This window comes from Heloderma suspectum, chromosome 5 (genome assembly GCF_057233095.1).
Source record: "Heloderma suspectum isolate Gila_16-S chromosome 5, 16-S_ref, whole genome shotgun sequence".
Lineage (NCBI taxonomy): Eukaryota > Metazoa > Chordata > Lepidosauria > Squamata > Helodermatidae > Heloderma > Heloderma suspectum.
The window spans coordinates 2673225-2696290 of record NC_139462.1 but is presented as its reverse complement, the minus strand read 5'-3'; the positions used below and the strand labels follow the sequence as shown (position 1 = coordinate 2696290).

Genomic DNA, 23066 nt, shown 5'->3' with positions numbered 1-23066 from the left:
CCCTCAGAAGTGAGGGGGGTGACTACAAGGAACAGCAGGACCCAAACTTTGGTGCACTCACACACACACCGGTCAGGTACTTGTTGTTGCTGTTGTTCAGTCGTTCAGTTGTGTCCGACTCTTCGTGACCCCATGGACCATAGCACGCCAGGCCTCCCTGTCCTGCGCTCTCTCCCGGAGTGTGCTCAAGTTCATATTCATCGCATCGGTGATGCTATCCAGCCATCTCATCCTCTGCCGACCCCTTCTCCTTTTGCCTTCAATCTTTCCCAGCATCAGGGTCTTTTCCAGAGAGTTTTCTCTTCGCATTAGGTGGCCAAAATATTTCAGCTTCAGCTTCAGTATCTGTCCTTCCAATGAGCACTCAGGGTTGATTTCCTTTAGGATGGACTGATTTGACCTCCTTGCAGTCCAGGGGACTCGTAAGAGTCTTCTCCAGCACCACAGTTCGAAGGCATCAATTCTTCGGTGCTCAGCCTTCCTTATAGTCCAGCTCTCTCACAGCCATACATTACTACTGGGAAAACCATAGCTTTGATTAGACGAATCTTTGTCAGCAAGGTGGTGTCTCTGCTTCTTACTACGCTGTCTAGGTTTGCCATAGCTTTCCTCCCAAGGAGCAAGCGTCTTTTAATTTCATGGCTACAGTCACCGTCTGCGGTGATCTTGGAGCCCAAGAAAGTAAAATCTGTCACTGCTTCCATTTCTTCCCCTTCTATATGCCAGGAAGTGATGGGGCCAGATGCCATGATCTTCGTTTTGTTAATGTTGAATTTCAAACCAGCTTTTGCACTCTCCTCTTTCACCCTCAACAAGAGGCTCTTGAGATCCTCTTCGCTTTCTGCCATTAGGGTGGTATCGTCTGCATATCTGAGGTTGTTGATAATTCTCCCGGCAATCTTAATTCCGATCTGTGATTCATCCAACCTGGCGTTTCTCATGATGTACTCTGCATATAAGTTAAATAAGCAGGGTGACCATATACAGCCTTGTCGTACTCCTTTCCCAATTTTGAACCAATTGGTTGTTCCATGTCCGGTTCTTACTGTTGCTTCTTGACCCTCGTACAGGTTTCTCAGGAGACAGGTAAGTAGGGATGTACGAAAGTCCCTTACCTGTTCTTCATTTATTTGAAGATATTTCTTCAAATAGAAGTATTTTGGGGTGGCCTGGTCTTGCTTGGGCAGTGAAGACCCATTAGCTTTGCAAAAGCCCTGCTCCTGGTGGGGAAGCAAACTGCTAGAACTGGTTTGTTGATAAGAATCCACACAGCCGCTTCGGTTCTCCCCCCAAAGTTCAGGCGAGGGGGGGGAGGCGCCCCGCCTCGCCCGGCCGAAATTCAGGCCAGGTAGAAGCGCCCCGTCTACCCGGCCGTGAAAAAAAAAGTAAAAAACAACAAACACACACACACACCTGTGATAGGCTACGTAACAATTTACGTAGCCTATCACGGCTAGATTTCCAAAGTCAGCCGTGATAGGCTACGTAAATCGTCACGTAGCCTATCACGGGTGACTTTGAAAAAAAAAAGCGCGTACACAAAGGGCGGCGGCCCATGGGCGCCATTTGCGTTCCTTATTTTGGCACGTCTAGTCTACATAAAGATTTACGTAGACTACGGCGAAAATAAGGGAACGCTATTTGCGTTGCCCTTATTTTCGCCGTAGTCTACATAAATCTTTACACAGACTAGACGTGCCAAAATAAGGAACGCAAATGGCGGTGCCCATGGGCCGCCGCCATTTGCGTACGCGTTTGTTTTTTTTCCAAAGTCACCTGTGATAGGCTACGTGACGATTTACGTAGCCTATCACGGCTGACTTTGGAAATCTAGCGGTGATAGGCTACGTAATCGTTACGTAGCCTATCATGGGTGTTGTTGTTTTTTTTTACTTTACTTTTTTTTTTTGCAATGGCGGCGGTGGCAGCCGGTCGGGAGACCGGCCGCCGCCCCCGCCGAAACGCCGCCGGGACCCACCGCCGGGAGGGACATTTGCAGGAGGTAAGTCCCATCCAGGGGGGGCGGGGGCCGGCGGAGAATTTCCCCACCAATTTCGGGGGGCCGAATGCGTTGGCATTCGGCCTCCTGAAGATTCGGGGAGAAATTCTCCGCCATCCCTACAGGTAAGGTGGTCTGGTACTCCCATCTCTTTAAGAATTTGCCAGAGTTTCTTGTGATCCACACAATCAAAGGCTTTAGCGTAGTCAATGAAGCAGAAATCGACGTTTTTCTGGTATTCTCTTGCTTTCTCCATGATCCAGCGAATGTTGGCCATTTGATCTCTAGTTCCTCTGCTTCTTCAGAACCCAGCTTGTACTTCCGGTAGTTCTCGGTTCACATGCTGCTGAAGCCTAGCTTGTAGGATTTTGAGCATCACCTTGCTGGCATGTGAAATGAGCGCAATTGTACGGTAGTTTGAACACTCTTTGGTGTTGACCTTCTTTGGAATTGGAATGTAAACTGACCTTTTCCAGTCTTGTGGCCACTGTTGAGTGTTCCAAATGTGTTGGCGTACTGAGCGCAGCACTTTAACAGCATCATCTTTTAGGATTTTAAATAGCTCAGCTGGAATACTGTCATCTCCGCTAGCTTTGTTGTTACTCATGCTTCCTAAGGAAGAGCCAGTGTAGTGTAGTGGTGAGAGTGACGGACTGGGAACCGGGAGATCCAGGTTCTAGTCCCCACTTGGCCATGGAAGCTCACTGGGTGACTTTGGGCCAGTCACAGACTCTCAGCCCAACCTACCTCACAGGGTTGTTGTTGTGAGGATAAAACAGAGAGGAGGATAATGTAAGCCGCCTTGGGTTCCTTGCAAGAGGAAAAAAGGCGGGATATAAATGCAATAAATAAATAATAATAATAAGGCCCACTTGACTTCACTCTCGAGGATGTCCGGCTCAAGTTCAGTGACCGCACTATCATGGCTATCAGGGACATTCACATCTTTCCTGTATAGTCCTTCTGTATATTCTTTCCACCTCTTCTTAATCTCATCTGCTTCAGTCAGGTCCCTGCCTTCTTTGTCCTTTATCATGCCCGTCTTTGCACAAAACGTTCCCTTGAGATCTCCGATTTTCTTGAAGAGATCTCTAGTCTTTCCCATTCTGTTGTTTTCCTCGATTTCTTTGCATTGTTCATTTAAGAAGGCCTTCTTGTCTCTCCTTGCTATTCTCTGGAACTCTGCATTCCGTTGGATATATCTTCCCCTTTCTCCCTTGCTTTTCACTTCCCTTCTTTCCTCAGCTATTTGTAAAGCCTCATCAGACAGCCACTTGGCTTTCTTGCATTTCTTTTTCTTTGGGATGGATTGAGTTGCTGCCTCCTGAACAGTGTTATGGACCTCCGTTAAAGGCATTACTTTATTTGCATGCACTTAAGAAGGGGCCTTCTCCCAGGATGTTCTCCTGGTGCCTGCTCTTATCAGATGTCAGGTGAAAACAGCTATATTTGCACAGGCCTTGCGGTACTCTATTGCTGCATTATCTTGCTGTTTGATGGCTTGTAGTTGTGCGGCTAGGAAGCATAGGAAGGAAGCTGCCTTACACAAAGTCTGACCCTGGGTCCATCTTATCCCAGTATTGTTGGCACTGACTGGCAGCAATGGCTCTGTGCGGTTTCAGGCAGGACTGTTTCCAGCCCTGCCTGGAAATGTTGGGGATTGAACCTGGAACCTTCTGCATGCAAAGCAGGGGCTCTGCCACTGGGCCTTGGCTTCTCCCAATCAGGACCTCTAGTGCCAGCCACGGGCAAAGCTCCTGGCAGGGCCCTCTACGCACCCAGCAGGAATGATGAGATCTCGCGTAGATGAGCCTTTTGTAGACCATTTAAAATAACTGATAAAATCTGGGTAACAACAACATCTTTCTATTGTGGCAAATACTGAACGGAAAAGGAGGGAATGCTGATGTTTAAGATTCGTAAATTTGCTTTTGCTGTCATTATTGTTTATCCCTGTCATCACTGGTTCTGAGTAGGGTTGGCGGAGAATTTCTCCCCGAAACTTCGGGGGGCCGAGCGCCAACGTGTTCGGCCCCCCAAAGAAGTTTCGGGGAGAAATTCTCCGCCCCCCCCGCCCCCCGCACCCCCCCCGGGACGGGACTTACCTTTCCCGAATGTCCCTCCTGGCGGCGGGTCCCGGCGGCGGTTCGTCGGGTCTTCGTCAGGGGCGGGGGCGGCAGCCGGTCTTTCGACCAGCTGCTGCCGCCGCCATTCCAATAAAAGTAAAAAAAAACGCCCCGTGATAGACTACGTGACGATTAACGTAGCCTATCACGGCTGACTTTGCAGATCTAACCGTGATAGGCTACATTAATCGTCACGTAGCCTATCATGGGGGCGTTTTGTTTTGTTTTTAACTTTTTATTTCGCGGCCGGGCGAGGCGAGGCGCCTCCTCCCCGGCCTGAATTTCGGCCGGGAGAGGCGGGAAGCCTCCCCCCCGGCCTGAATTTCAGCCGGGCGAGGCGGGAAGCCTCCCCCCCCCAGCCTGAACTTGGGGGGGAGAGCAGCGAAGCGCCTCCCCCCCACCGCGAAAAGCTGCGAGACCAGGTAAGTGGCTTTCGTGCACTCCTAGTTCTGAGGCCTCAGAGCAAAGTCAGCCTGAAGAAATGAGTCTCTGCTTGGTTTCCCATGGCTGACTGCCACCCCCACCCCCCACAACCCAGCAGTGAATAACTCAAAGCATATGGCTTGAATGCAGAGGTGGGGGAGTCTTCAGCCAAATCAGGGGAACTGTTGCAAATACGGCCTCCAAGATCAAGATATTTTTTCTTTCTTTCTGAGCCCCCCAAAAGCAGTGGGAGCGATCTCCGAGACCCAGCCTGCTCTTAATATGAGGTCACATTGGCCAATGGGCCTAAATCTAGACTCCCAGATTCTAAACGTGGAGACACATTTCAAGGAACTAAGGGTGATTCAGTTTGGAAATTGTCCGACCTCATCCGTTAGCTTCTTTTTGCAAAGAGAGAGTGCACGAGGATGGTACAAGGAGGGAGGTGTGCGTTTCCTTGGGTCACAGCCAGGAAAAGAGGGAAAGGGAAGCCCACAAGGGCCTCTTGCAGCTTTCAGTGGCTGAAGGAAGGGGGCGAAGGTATACGGATGGGCATCTGCAGGGCGTGGGTGGATGAGAGACCCACCGTACCGCTTAGGCGTCCATCACTTTGAGCAACACAGAACTGCGTCATACCAGTCAAGGCAACTGTTGCTTGTTCCTCAGACAGCTGGGAACAGAGGGTGAAAGGGCTGCCCACCTTACCCAGCACACCGCAGATCTAAGGGCTCCTTTTCAGTGCTAAGTGGCCAATAGAGTCAAGGGCGGTGGGTGGCCTCCGGCTCCATCTCAAACTGATTATGGGCTATCGCAGCAAATTCGCAGGCTGTCAACGCAGCTGCTGCATGCTGCTCGCAAACAATTATCAAGGCGAGGCAGCACGCATTAAGGAAAGCCACAGGGGCACCTTCACCTAGACAGGAGGGTGAAAAATGGTGTCACTGCGGGTGTGCAATGTCGGGGGGGGGGGGCAAGAAGGGGCAGGTGACAGGCAGCAGGGAAGAGCTGAGAAGAGTCCCTGGCAGACTGGCAGTGAATTAACAGGGACAGGCAAGGTGGACAGGGAGGCAACACAAGATGCCATTCCCCTCCCCGGGGCCCTTCGATGAGCAACTGCCATGGAGTGTATGCCACAACAACCTCTGAGTTCGGTTTTAGCAGTCTTAGAAATGCCATCAATGATGTTTCCTACCAGAGGAAAAGGCCACATGCCCTGAAGAGTGCCTGGGTGCTCAGTATCATGATGGTATGCACATGGCAGCCTTTAAGACCTCAGCTGTTTGCAGGAACAGGACACACATTCAACAGCCACCTTTGGGGAGATCACTGTTGGAACTAAAAGATGGCCATTTCCTGCATAACAAGGTACATTAACCATATCCGTGCTGAAAAAGTATATTAGAAGGTAAGCAGCTTCTGAACATCACCACTGCTGTGAAGGCTATACATGCCGTGGGTAGGGGAAAAGGAGATCTGCCTTGCCGTGCTCAACTGCCAATCACTCTCCCTGTGAAAAGAGACTTTATTTAAGTCCTCCCATGGGCTCCCTCCAGTCTCTGAGCCCTGACTGGAGGAGATGTCAAGTCTACCATGGTCACTGAACTAGCCCATGAGGCAAAGGACCCTTTCCACGAAGAAGGCCATGGGCTCACAGTGGAGTGATGCTCTTGGAGCAGACTGACTGCAACTCTATGCATACACGATTCATGCTTGGTCCTAGATCAGCACTTTGGTGTCCTGGAAAACTCAGAAGATGGTTAACAGGTCAAAACTAGAAGAGATGGGAGTGTCATGAGGACAGTTTAAGCACAAGTGGGCCTTGAGGAGACCATGCCACTGGTTTGCAACAAAGGAAATTTTGGTCTTGCGTGATGCCTCAGGAGCATCATTAGGTGTGAGGTGGATTCCAGAAGACCAGGATGAGAGGAGGGCGTGGGAGCTGTGGGACCAATCCCACCTGTTTATTTATTATTACCATTTATACACTGCCTTATTTGCTAAAAAGTCATCAAGGTGGTGTACAACCACTTAAAACAATAAAGCTTTAACACAATAAAAACCAAGAACATTAAAACAGTAACACTTTTTAAAGCTACATAATAGGCTAAATTAAAAAGATGTGTCTTCACACCCTTTCCAAAGGCCAAGAGAGTGGGGGCCAGTGGGAGTCTTGTGGGAGTGCGTTCCACAGTGTGGGCCTCTGCAGATAATGGTGCCCTCAAGAGGGTCTCACCTGCACATCTGAATAACCGGGCAGCTTCATAAGGACACGGGCGGTCCCTTAGATTGCCAGGTCCTAGGCCTCATGAGAATGGCATCCCCCACCACACTTGACAGATTAGCGGGAACAGATTCCTTATCAAGTGGCAGGGACTAGTGACAGAGATGGCATTTCCCTCACTTATAAAATAAAATAAAATACGGATGCTAGTCCCTTTGATGCGACAAAGCTTTAGTGTATGGGCTGGAGAGTTCCCACCTCCTGTTCCAATGGATTCATAAGTTCTAGCATGAATCCTGGCTGCTTCTAAACCTTTCTCCAGGCACTCATCTATTTCCTCAGATGCCAGATTCCCTGCTGTGCTTCTTCCTCCTCCTCTAGAAAAAATCTCATGATTTGACTGCAAGTTCCATTTCCTACTCTGGGACAAAAATCAATTCAAGGATCATTTCAGTTAGAGAATCTATTTTCCTAAGCCATTTTTGTACCAGATATTTATTTTGCTGAGCTCTTAAAGTTGGGAGTCTTCCCAGCTGCCATTTAGGGATGTCTCCCCACTAGAGAAACCAGGCATAGAAAATAAGTTTGGGGGCTCATTAAATCCCATCCTAAAGAAGAGGTGAGCTTTACATGCCCCTGGATTTTTATCAGGCTTGGATTGAAAGCCAAGCCAAAGAAGAAAAGCGGCTTTTCTGGCCTCTTAATTTTCCTTTTTTGAATGTAATGGAGTACCATCACTCCACCACATTCAAGAGGAGAAAGTAAGAAGTGGCAAGGGCAAACGCAGAGTGGGGAGTGCCAAGCTTGCATGGAGGACTTTTGGAGGATGGGTTCCCCCCTGCCACAGACTTCATCCCTGCAGCCTCTTTTCACCTGCCCTATACAATCAAATAGGATAGAGCCACTCATTAGAAGATCTTTTTAGGCATGGAGGTGACAGACCCAGGTTTGGGAGTCTGCAGAGCTGTCAGCCAGGGACCCAAGGCAGCCACGGCAGCAGAAGGAGGTGGAGCTGAACTTTACTTCTAGTTTTGAATGGCATTTGTAGCTGCCAATCTTGCCTCATGCACAATGGAGTTATGACTCAGAAACCATTTCAGCCCAGGGGACAAGGGCCTCAGAGTCACTGGTCCTCTCTGGACCCTGGCATGCCTCGTTCTCGTGCTTGCTTGCTGCAGACGGTGTGCATAGAGGGGGTCCTGTCTTGGTTAATCCAAGATCTCTTGCAGACCGCTGCAGGGTGGGGAATGGCACTAGTTTTCAGCTCGTCTAGTCCAAATGGGTTCACCCCAGGAGGCGATTTGCTGCCAATTAACAGCACAGTGCACTTAACCAGGCCAGGGCCTGGGAATCTGGGGAACAAGAGCCAGGCCACTTGCCCTCCTTCTGGTACAGGACAATGTGGCATGAACACCTGTCTGAGGAATTCAGTCACACACCTCCTTCTTCAGTACAGGATTCTCCAGTACAGCCCATCAGGGGCCAGCGGCTCAAAGAAACTAAATACAGATGAGCCTGTCAAAGGGACCTTCCTTGGCCCAGCACAGGCTGGACAGCTGTGGGGAGGGAGGGGCGAAAGTGGCTACGGGCGACCCAAGGGCCAATTTGCTGCTGAGGCCTCCCGCACAAGGCCCAGCGAGCCAAGGCATGGACAGCTGGCAGAGGAGACCATCCGGAGGGACTGTGCCAGCAAGCAGCTTCCCCATGGAGCTGGCATTCAGAGTGCACCCACAGACAACAGAGAGATAAAATGTTACCCACTGCGATCGAGACAGCACTTATGACAGCTCCCAAGTAGCCCTGGATGAACTTGGACGTTGGAGAAGGCTTCAGGAAGAAGACAAAGAGGGCAAAATATCAACCCAAACATACCATGACAAACCCAGACCACAGTGATGACAGACAAGAAAAACAGCCCCTTGGTGTACTCAAGAGGCTGGCAGGGGCGGAGGCACTGCGGGAGAATCTGGGGAGCCCCTCAGGGGCACATGGAGGTTGCACTCATGCCCCTGGAAATATTGCCAGCACAAGTGACCCGATGGGGTGTGTGGGCTAGCCGTCTGGCCCTGCGGGGACTATATTACACCTACCGGTCTAGCAGCAGTCCCCACTGCCAATGTGGGCATCTTCTGTTGAGAAAGAGAGCAATCCCCACCCTTCTGGGATGGACTGATGGACAGAGGAATTGCTAGAAAGCAGCCCAGCCCCTGACTGGCAACTCCAACCTGCTCTGCTGGTTGGGGAACGAACCCCATTTTGCACAGCCTGCAGCTGGCGTGCAATCCAGTGGCCGGGCAGAATGTGGTGGGTGACAGTGGACACCCCCTTGGCCATTTCAGCCCTTCGGCAGCCTCTCGGTAGGAAGAATCCCAGGTGCCTCAGGGTCTGGCACCCTCCCACCTCTGTGAGAGCCACATGCACCCCTTGCGCATGGCCACACAGAGATGCTTTATCCCGAGAAAGACCCAGGGCTCACCGACCCCAGGATCATCTACTCTCCTGGCCCTCCAGCAGACCCTGCTGCCCAAGAGCCTTTTCTTGAAGATGCCAGGAACTGAGCTTGGGACCATTTGCGTGCAAGCACACGCTCTGCCTCTGGGGTCCTGTCCCCAAAGCAGGAGCTGGGCATGCTGTGTCCAGTGACCACACCCAGGCAGTGCCAGGCTGGCAGCCTCGCACGAGGCCTCCAAGCTCTGTGTCGAGGCAGGGAGGAAGCAGCCAAGATAGCTGTGTCAGAGCCAGCCTAAGGTCTCAGCAGCGGAGTGCACAAGGGGCCTGGCTGGGCTCTCCTGCATACCCCAAGGGCCTTTCCCGCAACCCCTGGCATCTGGAGCTCCGCCCCTTGGCCCAGCCAGGCCATGCACAGGACACTCCAGAGCGGGCCAGCCTCACTGGAAAGCTCCTCTGCCTTTCTCCTGAGCACGGCTGTTCTCGTGCAGGAGGAAGAGGAGGGCCAAGCCACGGGCTGCCCGCAGCACCCAGCCCGTGCTCGCAGGCAAAGGCACCTGCAGTGCCACGCTTACATTGACTGGGAACAGCACGCAGGTAACGTCCTCTCACCTTTGTCGCGTTTCGGTTTGCATAGTTGACACAAGCATTGTGGCTCTGATTCAACCACTAAGGACAAAACAAAAAGAAACAGGGACAAACGTCTGGTTAAAAGAGAGAGACGGGGGGAGAGGGGGGGACAGAGCAAGCAAGCGGGCAACGGTAGCACAATCACTGCAAAAACAAAAAACAGAAAGAGTTATAGCAAACATGCAGGAAGCAGCATCTCCAATTATGCCTCCCGCTGGGAAGGGAAGCTTTCTGTTATTAAATCCAGACAATGTTGTTATGTATCCGCGAGAGAACAGGCCATAAAGAGAAGGGCATCAATGGCGGAAACGTACATCATCCTCTCATCTCTGCCTCCCCCACACACACATGCACACGCACACACTCGGAAGCCTCCCTTGCTTACTTATCGCACCTCCTGTCCACAGGCCGCCTTCCAACCAGGTCCCTCTGCTGGAGCAGCAGGAGGGCTGCACAGGACCCCATGCCCCTCTGCGAAGCTGCCTCACACCAGCGTCACCCCAAGGAGGTGGTGTGCCAGCAGCGTGACTGGCTGCTGCCTGCAGCAGGCCTTGAGCTGGGGGCAGCTTCAGGCAGGATCCAACCTGGGTGCCAGCACATCATTCCAGCCAAGAGAGAGCAGGGGACAGAGAAAGCAGCAAGGAAGCTTCTTAATGGCAAGAGGGCACCAAGCGGGTCCTGCAGCAGCAGAAGTTTCCTGGTCAGCTACAGGACTGCTGCTCCCTGCTCCTGACCACTTCCGCCTGCTCCTGACCGGTCTGCACTTCAGCTTTCCTCCTCCTATGCCTTCGCCTCGCTCAGAGAAGGCTCTGGCAGTCATGGCCTTGGGGTCTAGATGGCTTGTCAGCCCCGAGCCATATATGGGGAGCCAGTCTTGGCAGGGGGAGGGGATTTCCAACCCCATTTGGTCTGTGTGTGTCCCTGCCTCCGGCTCCTAAAGAAGGCCCCTAGTCTCCAGGTTATCCACAGGCTGGCTTCCTGACATGGGGCATTTTCATTTCCCATCTGAAACGAAGGCCAAGTCCATGGCACCGGCATCCTCCGCCCTTGAATTATGGTCGTTCCCCCTGCTCTGTGGTCCTCTGCCAAGGGAGGGGTGGCAGGCAGTAACATGAAACAGGGCTTTCTCAGCAGCAGCCCCCCCAGTTGTGAAACTCTCTCACTGGAGAGGTTCCACTGGCCCCTTTGTTGATGGTTTTCAGGCAGCCAGCCAAGACGTTTTTATTTTGCCAACCTTTTAATGGGTTTAACTGTATGTTAACTTGCTTGACTATTTTGACTTTGCTTATCTTTATTGAGGCGCTACTGTTCTCAACTTTTATTGAATCAAGATTCTGTTTTTATTCTTGTGATCCATCTTGCGGGCCAAAAGGTGGAATATAAATGTCTCTGTAAATATAAATAAATAACTTGGTAACAGCCCGGTCGTTTCCTTCCCTCTGTTGTCTCTTTTGGCTGACAGTATCCGGACTGCGACCTCTGCCAGGTTCCAGGCACGCTGATGGCCTCGTTCCCACCTCTCAGCAGAAGCCGCTTGCATGGAGCTGGTCGACTCATGGAGGGGAGGAGCCTGAAGCTCCATCACCACACATGGCTGTCCTAAGCTCAGGCGACACGCAGCTGTCTCCTCGTCACAGTCAAGAGGAGCCTTCGCCGCCTGTGAAGCAGCTACAGTCCTGCCCCATATCAAGTCTCAGGCCACAGGTCCATCCAACTCAGAACTGCCCATGCCACCGGGAATGGGTCTTCTGGGCTTCAGGCAGGAGATGCGCCCAGCCCACCCGGAGGTGCCAGAGACTGGACCGGAGACCTCTGGCACACCAAGCAAGCGCTCCACCGCTGAACCGAAGGCCCTTCCGTGAACACAGGAATCTGACCTTCTCAGGCAAACCTTGGGTCTGCCTCACTCTGCGCTGCCTGGCAGCAGCAGCTCTCCAGGGTTCCAGGAGGGCATCTTTTCCAGCCAGATGGTGCCAGAGGCTGCATGTGGTGCTTCTGCATGCAAAGCGCGTGCTCTGGCACTGGGCATCATTGGAGGCCCTGCCGGAAGGCCTGGGCACAGGGGGCAAGGCCAGCCTCAAGCTCAGTCCCTGGCTTCCTGACCCCGCTGGGGCAAGCCTCTGTCTCACAGAATCATAGAATAGTAGGGTTGGAAGGGGCCTACAAGGCCATCGAGTCCAACTCCCTGCTCAATGCAGGAATCCAAGTCAGAGCATCCCTGACAGAGGGCTGTCCAGCCTCGTCTTGAACGCCTCCAGTGTGGGAGAGCCCACCACCTCCCTAGGTCATGGGTTCCATTGTCGTACTGCTCTAACGGTCAGGAAGTTTTTCCTGATGTTCAGCCGGAATCTGGCTGCCTGTCACTTGAGCCCATGATTCCGTGTCCTGCACTCTCGGATGAGCGAGAAGAGATCCTGGCCTTCCTCTCTGTGACAACCTTTCAAGTACTTGAAGAGCACTATCCTATCTCCCCTCAGTCTTCTCTTCTCAAGGCTAAACAGGCCCAGTTCTTTCAGTCTCTCTTCATAGGGCTTTGTTTCCAGTCTCCTGATCATCTTTGTTGCCCTCCTCTGAACCCTCTCCAGCTTGTCTGCATCCTTCTTAAAGTGTGGTGCCCAGAACTGGACACAGTATTCCAGATGAGGCCTAACCAGTGCTGAGTAGAGGGGAACTAGTACTTCCCGGGATTTGGAAGCTATGCTTCTATGAATGCAGCCCAAAAGAGCATTTGCCTTTTTTGCAGCCACATCACATTGTTGGCTCATATTCAGCTTGTGATGGACAACAATTCCAAGATCCTTCTCGCTTGTAGTGTTGTTGAGCCACGTCTCCCCCATCTTGTAACTGTGCATTTGGTTTGTTTTTCCTAGGTGCAGAACTTGGCCTTTATCCCTATTAAATATCATTCTCTTGTTTTCTGCCCAGCGCTCCAGTCTATCCAGATCACTTTGAATTTTGTTTCTGTCTTCCAAAGTATTAGCTATCCCGCCCAGTTTTGTGTCATCTGCAAATTGGATCAGCATTTGAGCATCTCCTTGAGCTTTGGTTCATTCTCTCTCTGCAGACAGGAGGGACTGCTCAATTCTACACTGTTCAATGGGGACCTTGTAAGGCGAAGTCCCTCCTCCAGACCTCCATCTCTCTCTACCTCCCTCCTCAGATTTACAATGAACCTCAACACTTGCTTTTATTCTACAGCTGCTTCCCTGCCCTTAAAAAAGCCAGTATCCCCAACCGAATCTTCACGGCTGGCCAGAATCCTACTGTGGGCTGGATGTTGCCACAGCCCCTCCCTCTCTCCCTACCTCCAGCAGTGTCTGGGGCACAGATGGCCACAGGCCGTTCTCTCTGGCTGGGTTTCTTCCCCTCCTCTTCATAGGCTTTCCAGGGAGAGGCCAGATTGCCCATTCCTTCCAGCCGCAAACTTCTGGGGACAGGAGAGGTAGGCCTGCTTTTGCCCCGACATCCTGGCAAGCGGTGCTGATGGGGATGAGGTGCCTGAACAGCCCCACTTTTGCCAGTGTTGAGGCCCAGCAGGCTCCCACTGGTCCCACTGGTGCTACTCTGGTGGCGCTTACCTCTGTCGGGGCCCTGACATGACCTGGACTGCAACCTGCACACTAAAAACTGGCACTGCATTGGCTGCTCTGCTCCTCTCCAGCGGCTGGACAGAACCTGGGAAACGAGGCTGAGAGGAGAGAAGAGGGAAAGAAACAGAGAGGAGTCAGAGAAGAGGAAGGGAGAAAGAACCTGGGGAGGAGGGGCAAGGCACAGCGGAAGGGAGGAAGGGAAAGAAAAAGTGAGAAGAAGGAAGGGAAATTCCTGGAGTGGGGCAGGGTGAAAAACTAAATCTTAGGAAATTGGAAAGAGTAAAGGCCTCTGTGCTGGCATGTTTTTTCAGACATTTTGTAGGAAGTTAAAAGACCTGTGTAATATTTATTTAAATATCTTTATTCAGCTCTCAGTAACAAAAACACAGCCACATCCAGGGCCAAGCACACTCTGCACAGAAGCAACTAAATGCCTGCAATCTGAAAAATAGATACAAAGTAAAAAATGCCACATCTATTTGTCTGATCTGTGTGATTTCTCCAGCTTCTGCCTCTTCACAGAGATTAAGAAGGAGCTCTACCAGCTCCCCAACCCCTGGAAATGCCACTCAGCTCCCTTCTGGATTCTAGGAGGCCACCAAGCATCGCCCACACACTTTCAAGCATATCTCCACAACCGTAAGGGCCAGGAACTTGCTTTTTTAAAACGAAGGTCCTTTGTGCAGGATACTATATCTCATGATGCTTATGCTATGCTATCCACAGATGCATGGAATACTGACCACACTGAGATCTTTTGAGCCTGCTCTGACATAGCCAGGCAGATACACCAGCACGCATGTCTGGAGGAAAGCAGGTAGAAAATTCATCATTTTACGATTTCGTTTTGAAAGTAAGTCTTCCATGGAATAACTTCCAATTTTCCTCTGCAGCCATTGAGGGAAACTACAAGATTTCCCCATCCCAGGTCCCCCCATCCCCTCTCCTGGCCCCTTTAGGCAGCACACAGTCTGTGCCGGGGGCTGCCCTCTCTGGTGTGCCAGAGTCAAATGGAAATTACATGGAAATCTGATACTAATGACAGGACTCCCCAAGGTTCATATTCAGGAGGGAGCCCCAGAGGGGATCTTCTACTCAGAGTAGTCATTTTCAGCTACTGGGAATGGCACTGCCTGCTTGGAGCTTCACCGTGCCACAGAGGTGGGCCACCGTGGTTCCTCCCACGGCAGCAGCCTGGCCCTTTGTTCTGATCTACCCAAAAAGGGGCAGGCTGGGAGGAGGCCACGGCCTGCTCCTTCCCTTCACACTTCTAGCTGTACCATGCCTTGGGAAGCCCTGGCTGCACCAGGGGGAAGGGGCAGGAGGCACTCACACTGCTGATCAGGAGCCTGCAGAGGGAAAAGGCAGTTGCCTTCCCCTGCCACCCGCTCTTCCCAGGTCCCTGGCAGTGGGAGTGCTGCCGCTGCAGTGCAAAGGACGCAGAAGAGGCAGGAGCACCGCTATTGTGGGCGGAGCAGCTCCAGACATCCGGAGTCCTGCACAGACACTCTGTCAGAGGTGCAGAATGGGCAGACGGACTTTCCAGAATCTCAGCCTTGCCTGGGAAGCAAAGGTCAGTGCCCACAAAGGTCAGCAAAGGTCAGCATTGCCCAAGAGGGCTTTTTCAGCAAAGGCAGAGTGGGAGTGGAATTGGCCCATCGTTGTTCCGGGAACCCAACAAGACCCCCTTTACAAGGGCCTGATTTCTTCAGAAAGCTCCGAGCACTCATGCACTAAAAATGGCCCCTCTTCTCAAAGGCCTCTAGTTGAGACCTAGGAAGAGAGGCACAGAATGGCCACCAAATCTTCAGGAAAAGCAGGGCAGGAAGAGCCCATTCTGACCGTCCCACCGAGCGCCTGCTACACCAAGCTAGACATGCACCTCCTTCTGCCCCTCGCAGAGGAGGATCACACCCCTCTGGTTTTCCCATCTCGCCAGGCAAGGCAAAGCACAGAGCCAGAATTCTGCTCATGTTCTGGGGGCAGCGCAGGACACAGCCCAAGCCCTGCACCGGAGCCTTACCTGCCAGAAGACAGTGGATGCCAGCGTCTGATTTGGCAGGAGGAGACCCACAACCTACGGGAGAAAAAGGGAGGATTTCAGGGAACAGGAACAAAGTGGCCCAAGGGGCCAGCTGGCTCAGGGACGCCTGGACTGTGCTAGAGGCCCCCCGGAGCGGCTTCCTGTTCTCATGGCAAGGGGTGGCCTTCGCCAGGGGTGCAGTGGCCAGTTCTGAAGTGCCGGTGCTCACCACGACAGTCCCCACAGCCACGCCCCCAGGAGAGGCCAAAAACACCCCCTGCTGTGTGGATCCACATCAACAAACCAGTTCTGGCTGTTTCTGTCTCTGCCTCAAACAGGCCTTCAGCAAAGCGAGTGGGTCTTAATGATCCAATACCAAGCCATCCCAAAATAGCCTGCACTACAACAGGGAAGGACATAATGTTGCTCGGAAAATTCATTTCCCCCCAGCTACTGCGAGGATTGCCACTAAGCTCGGAGGGAGCAGGGAATTCTAACCAGAGCGTGGCTGATGAAGCCAGCGTCCCTGCTACGCAGAGGTGCCAGGGCTGTGTCCCTGTGAGCCCTGGCTCCACTACACCACTGAAGGCCAGTCTGCTCCTCCTGACAAAGTCCCCGCACCACAGCAGCAGGGAGGGAATCGGACTCAAAAAGGGGAACCAAGAGAAAAGGTCTGTCTTCTTCAGTTTGGGGCTTCTTTACATGATCATAATTTCTCCTGACATAACAATCACAGAGCCCGCTTTCTGCCTCTGATTTGTTGGTGAATCTGGGGCTGAAGTGAGACAAAGCCCTGGCAAGATGAGGGCCTCTTGAATCATCCCTGTTATATCCCAGGGTAAGTCATCAGGCAAGCAGTAGGGAGCTCCAGAAACAATCTCACGGAGAAACGGGGAGGCCACTGGAACACGCAAAGCAGTCTCTGAAGAGCTCCTCCTCCATGTAAATGGGTGGTTGCTATTTCAGGATCGCAACCCTGAAGAGATGACACAATCCCTTAACTTCTTTCCTGCTAGCCAAATGGGGTAATGAGCCCAATGTTGGGGCTCGTGGGTGCAGTGGGGATTCAGGCTGGGATGTGGCCGGCACATTACCAAGGCCAAAGGAAGGGGCTACAAAATGTCCCGACCTGCCTGGGGAATGCCGATCACATGACGAGGCCTGGCCCTGGGACAAAGGCTTCCAGATCAGGCCTGCACTTTCATCTGAGCAATGAGGGGACTCTACCGGCTGCTCTTGCTCACAGGGATGCACGAAGCTGCCTTGTCCTGAGACAGACCCTCAGTCCATCTAGGTCAGTACTGACTATACAACGTGGCAGCAAAGGCCCTCCAGGGTTTCAGACGGGAATCTTCCCCGGCCTGGCCTGGAGATGCTACCAGCGACTGAACCTGGGACCTTTGCATATAAACTGTGTGCTCAACCACTCAGCTACAGCCCTTCCTTAGAGCAAAATGGAGGCCTGACCTGGGAACAGGTTTACTTTGCTCCTCTAGTTGCCTTCCATAGTTGATCATGCCCATTGCCTTCAGCCCTGATCACACTACCCTCACCAGACCTGACCCAGGAAAAGCCTGGGTCTGGCACGTGCTGGCAACTTTCACAGGCTCTCTAGGATTCAAGTCGCTAAAGAAGGCCCATTCTCAAAACAGTCTCAGACGTCACCCCTTTTCTTCCACCGCCCCCGTGCAATTATCCGTTTTTCCCTCTAGTGCCCAAGGAGGCTTCTCAGTATGATCCAGAGAACTAAGAGGCTCTGCCTCAAGCGCCTCGCACAAAGGGTCCTGCTCCCTCCAGCTCTGCCTGAGCCACGGCAAAGTCTGTCATGGACTGGAGGCCAGGCATCTGAGCAGAGATGTAGCCACCTCCATCAGTAATGAGTGCAAGCAACACCACTCGCCAGTGGCTGTCAAAAAGCTCAAAGGTCGAGTGTGAAGACAGAGAAATATGAATAAACCGAAACATGCAGATGTATTCTAATTTAAATCTCTTTCTGGGACAGGTGGACTCAAGAGCTGGCAAGCTGAAGGGAGTCTGGGGTGAGCAGGGAAAGGCTGCAAATGAGTAAGAGGTAGCCACTTAGCCCCGGAAAGGTGGGCGGGGGGAGAATATTAGAAAGCTGCGTGCCTGCAAGAGGCACATTTAATGCAAGCTCTCCATATGGGCAGGAGTCTGGCAAAAAACATACAGCTTCATTCCTCATTACTAGCAGGGGTGGGGGAAATCAAGAGATAAAAACAAACTGGGGAAAAAATTCCAAATCTCCAGAAATGGCTGCACCATGGAACTGTATCTAACACCTTTGCAGATGCAAACAAGCTGGCTTATTAATTTCCAGTTTTCACCCACTTCCGTTCAGGGTGGGCAACACATTTTATAATGACTCAACACACATCACATCAAAGTCTGACTGGAGACACAGATGTTAAGATCTTGGCCCCCCAAAAGCCCTGACCACCCAACACCACCCCAAATAACTTGCAGCCTTAGAAGTGAGAAGCCTGCCATTTCCACGTTTGTTTTTTTCTGGACAGCCTGTTAAACATTTAACAGCTACATGAGAGGCAGAAATTCAGCCGGTAGGGTTTTCCACATTGCTGCATCTCCATGTGGCTGTCAAATGTGCTGGAGACCTGTCAGGGGAAAAAGGTTGAAACATCAGAGGCTTCTCTTTCAAAACCACAAGGGGATTATACCAAAATAATTTCCAGAGGTCAGACCTTTCAGCTCCAGTGCAGAGGGCTGTGAAGCAGCCAGCCACCAGGCCTTCCCACCCAGACAGGTTTTGGAGACCACTCTCTCGGCTCCCACAGTGTCCCCAGCTTGGTCTTCCAACAGACTGGGAAGGCAGATCCCAACGCCCGTCTTCCTCTCGAAGTCACCCAGGCCAGGCCTGCAAACAGAAGTACTGCTTTCCTCCTCCTCCCTGGCCCCCCTGTGCTTGCTGGACGTGGATCCCTGTTCCAGGCAGCCTGAAGCAGGACCTCCCTGCTTAGAAACTAAGCTCTCTTACCAGGCAGAAATGTTTGCCCTGAGTATAGACACACTTCAGTTTAGGCACAGGAGCCCAAAACCATCTCGATGAGGGAGAAGGGAGTTCCCAACTCCCTCCCCCCCTCCATCAGCTTCTTCCCAGTATGCTCAGTTTAAGACTCAGACTGCGAGAGAGCGGCTGCCAATTATGTCACTACATTTCACAGATCAATTGGCATAAATGTTAAAATTAAAATGTAACATTTGAAAATCATTTTTTCTGCTTTATGACAAGAGCTTCCAGTTTATCATTTACAGCTCGCAAAATTGAGCTCTGCTGACAGCTCTCAGCTCCTCTGACAGGTCTGGATTTGGGCCGATTTTGGTGTCAACCTGATCGCTAACTCAAATTTGTGTTTAACTTTTTGCAAAGTTAATTACAGATTACCACCCAAATGTTAAACATAAATAAGGACACCTTTCCCCTCTTTATGCTGGGAACCATGCCATTACCTCCCTCAAGATATCATTACAGAAAGGGCCATATGTCTCAAGCAATGTGGCCCAGAACGGATCCATGGGTGTATTTCAAGCCTCAGAATAACTTTGGGGAGGGGGTGCGCTGGAGCTGAGGAATGGAACTGAGAGGCAAAACACTCAAAACTCTAGCAATTCAATCCATCGTAAGGCGAGGAAGTGGATTTTAGGCACCACAAAGAGTGGCAGAGTGGGAGATGGATGGATCTGACCAATGTAGGCATGACCCACCAGCATGCTGCTCTAAGTAAGTTCCAGTGAAATGGGAAGCTGTGCAAGACAACTCACCAGCACACTGCTAATTCGAGCCTTCTCACTGCTTCTCAATAAAAGTAATGCTCCAACATCCAGATTGGAACTCAAGCCCACACACACTGTGGGTCACCAGAAGGGCACTTCTCATTAATAAGCATTTCTGGACCAAAATTTGTTCTACTCCTAAGACAAAAGGTACACCTTAAGGTCTAGGAGCCAGAGATACTTCTCCATCAAAATGGCAGCTGCTCCTGTTTTGAACCCCAAACTCAGGCATCAAGCTGTCTTTTCTCCTCCTCCTGTGTCCTGATTTTAGCCCACTCACCCCACCCCACATCACGTCACTCTCATTATCTCCAGCCAAGTCAAATGCTTTCCTTGTACTTCCAAAAGCTCTTGCTCTTCCCAGGGTGTTTCAGGAAGGCAGACAGACAGGCAGAGGAACCCCTGCTGGGACAGGAGAGGAAAGGCACAGGAATATGTCAGAGGGGGGCAAGGTGGATTCTTGCAAGGCAAGCTGAATGCAGTCAGTCATTTTCAGTCAATTTGTAAGTGCCTCGAGGTGGACGGAGTGACTTGAGGCACTCCAGTGACTTTGCCCTATGGATTAGTCCTCAATGATCAGCCCTAAACTGAACAAAAGGGGGGTCTTTAGATCTCCCACACTCGCCAAGCACAGAAGTTTAAGCATCATGTCAAGTGGCACACAGAAACTCAACAGGGATCTTGGTACAATAACATCCAGGTCAAATTTGGAGAATTGTGAGCAAGTACTACTAATGCATTTCTTGTTAGAAGCAAGGAAGGGTTGGGATGAGATATTAAAATACTTACAATAGGCGTTCCAAAAGGGACGTAACCTACAAGAGGAAGAAAAGCACATTTTAATATTGAGAGACTCCCACACCCCAAAACAGTTTTATAATTATTGTAACCATGGTGAAGTTACAACTCAGCTACAGAGCAGAAGGAAGAGATGAGGGGCCTTCTCCTTTTCTGGGTGTTTGGTGAAATTCTAACTCTCCACCCCCTTTATTTATTTATTAAATTGATATCCCAGCTTTCCACCAAAAATAGAGCTCAGGGCAGCTTACAGTAAAATACAGATAAAATATGAAATTATAATTACAATATAAAAATGCATCAATTAAAACACATTAAATAATAATAATAATAACAACAACAACAACAACAACAACAGTAATAAATTAAAAGCTCATACCAGATTAAAACCTGTATCAGCAATCAAGTCAGCTTAAAAACCAAGCAGATGGACAAGAGAGGTGTAGCTCGCCTGGCCACCCTGGCAAAGAGTTCCAGCGCCTGGGAGCAGTTATCATGAAGGCTCCTGTGCTCCCATCAAATGTGCTTCTGATAGTGGCAAGATAGAGAGAAGGGCCTCTCTTCTGAGGATTTTAAAACCCAGGCAGGCTCGTATGGGAGAATGTGGCCTTTCGTTTTCTTGAAGGACTCATAAACACATGTCAGAGGCAATGTAACAGCAGGTTTCATCATATGTGTACATGCTGCAATAGGCATGAATTTGTGGTGTTATAACTCTACATGGCACATAATGCAATACTAGCTAGCAATACTAGTCTACTGCCAATGATAATAAGAGGTAGTGAAATACTAGTGGTAACCGATAGTGCAGTTCCCTTAGCACCTCTAGTCGTGAAAAGTTCTCTTCCGTGGTAGAGAAGATATAATGAGTGCAACTGCTTATGACTGCAGTGCTCAGTTTCACATGCAGCCCTGGCAAGAGGGTTACAGGTACAGTATTTTAGGTCAGAGATCTTGAGACCCTTAGAAGAACTAGAGTCAACAAGTTCTTCTTTTGACAACCTAGCTCTGAAATCAGGGCAGAAAAAGCCTGGAACGATCAAGAAGGAAGCCTGATCCAAGGGAGCAGTTCTAGGGTGGAGAGCAAGTCCATGTTTGGCCAATGTCCTGACCATCACCAAGGTGGCATGTCTTGCTCTCCAGGAATCGTCTTTCCCCCACCAGACCTCTGTGTGTGTGTCCCACTGGGTTGTCTTTCATTCCTTCCTCTGTCCCCCAAGATCCCCCTAGGGAGATCCCAGTCTCCTTTCACAGGGAGGCAGGGAGGGGCTTCTCCAGAAATTCTTTGTCAACCCCACCTCCTTGTTCCAGAGGGAGGATCTCCCTGTGGTGCCAGTGAGAGAAGAAAGGTAGGGAAAAGCCAGTTTTTCCAAGTGCTGACCTTTTGATCTTGCTATACTTTATCCTCACTGTCAGAATGAACTCAACTGCTTAATCCATCCCATAACTAATCTTGTCCTGAATGGGGAGAGGAAGACCAACTGCTGATCTGGTCACTATAATCCTCCATGTAGGACCAAGACCACTGGGAAGATGCAAATCTGATTCAAGGAAGATGTTGCAGGGCCTCTCACAAGCCAGTCCCCCTGGGGCTAAACGGCATGTGCTTGGCCCTGGGGGAAAAAGAGTGCCCTCAGTGACCCACTAGGCAGCACAGCAGGTAAGACTCACCTGAACAATTGTCCAGCCACCTTTTAGGAAAGCCTTGCCTTGGCTGCTCTTCCCTAAGGAGGCCTCAGTGCTTATCAATGGGATCTTCTCAAACTGGGGAGAGGTAACGAGTGCGGTACCGCAGGGCTCAGTCCTGGGCCCAGGGCTCTTCAACATTTGTATTAATGACTTGGAGGAGGAGGTGCAGAGAATGCTGATCAAATTTGCAGATGACACAAAATGGGGCGGGATAGCTAATACCTTGGAAGACAGAAACAAAATTCAAAGTGATCTTGATAGGCTGGAGTGCTGGGCAGAAAACAACAGAATGACATTTAATAGGGATAAAGGCCAAGTTCTGCACCTAGGAAAAAGAAACCAAATGCACACTTACAAGAAGGGGGATACCTGGCTCAACAACACTACAAGCGAGACGGATCTTGGAATTGTTGTCGATCACAAGCTGAATATGAGCCAACAATGTGATATGGCTGCAAAAAAGGCCAATGCTATTTGGGGCTGCATTAACAGAAGCATAGCTTCCAAATCCCGGGAAGTACTAGTTCCCCTCTACTCAGCACTGGCTAGGCCTCATCTGGAGTACTGTGTGCAGTTCTGGGCACCACACTTTAAGAAAGATGCAGACAAGCTGGAGAGGGTTCAGAGGGGGGCAACAAAGATGATCAGGGGACTGGAAACAAAGCCCTATGAAGAGAGACTGAAAGAACTGGGTATGTTTAGCCTTGAGAAGAGAAGACTGAGGGGAGATAGGATAGCGCTCTTCAAGTACTTGAAAAGTTGCCATAGAGAGGAAGGCCAGCATCTCTTCTTGATCATCCCAGAATGCAGGACACGAAATCATGGGCTCAAGTTACAGGAAGCCAGATTCCGGATGAACATGAGGAGAAACTTCCTGACCCTTAGAGCAATACAACAATGGAACCCATTACCTAGGGAGGTGGTGGGCTCTCCCACACTGGAGGCATTCAAGACGAGGCTGGACAGCCATCTGTCAGGGATGCTTTGACTTGGAATCCTGCATTGAGCAGGGGGTTGGACTCGATGGTCTTGTAGGCCCCTTCCAACCCTACTGTTCTATGATTCTATGATTCTATGAATCGGTCAGGTGAATTGATTAAAATAAGTGCCCCCAATTAACCAGGCAAAGATTTTTAAAAACCAAACATTCACTAATTATAATACAAGTCCTTTTAAATACAGACGGCAAGAGGCACCTTCTTATGAGGTGTCCCCCTTTCCTCTTACACAGCAGATGTGGCATATTCTACAGCAAAGCCTCTTCTATAACACGTGAGTGCATCACTGGAAACGCAGCATGCTTCTTCCT

General features: G+C 50.8%; 1 protein-coding gene across 3 annotated transcripts in view; it reads right to left on the bottom strand.

Annotated features, from left to right (window-relative positions):
- Positions 1–23066, bottom strand: part of SFXN5 (sideroflexin 5) — a 124831-nt gene that overhangs the window by 48207 nt on the left and 53558 nt on the right. For all 3 annotated transcript variants that reach the window (XM_084855218.1, XM_084855215.1, XM_084855217.1), the window contains 4 exons: positions 20060–20085; positions 15461–15514; positions 9830–9886; positions 8531–8596 (listed from right to left, as the gene is read on the bottom strand). In XM_084855218.1, coding sequence (XP_084711344.1) covers positions 8531–8596; positions 9830–9886; positions 15461–15514; positions 20060–20085 — 203 coding nt within the window. The remainder of the gene's footprint in view (positions 1–8530; positions 8597–9829; positions 9887–15460; positions 15515–20059; positions 20086–23066) is intronic.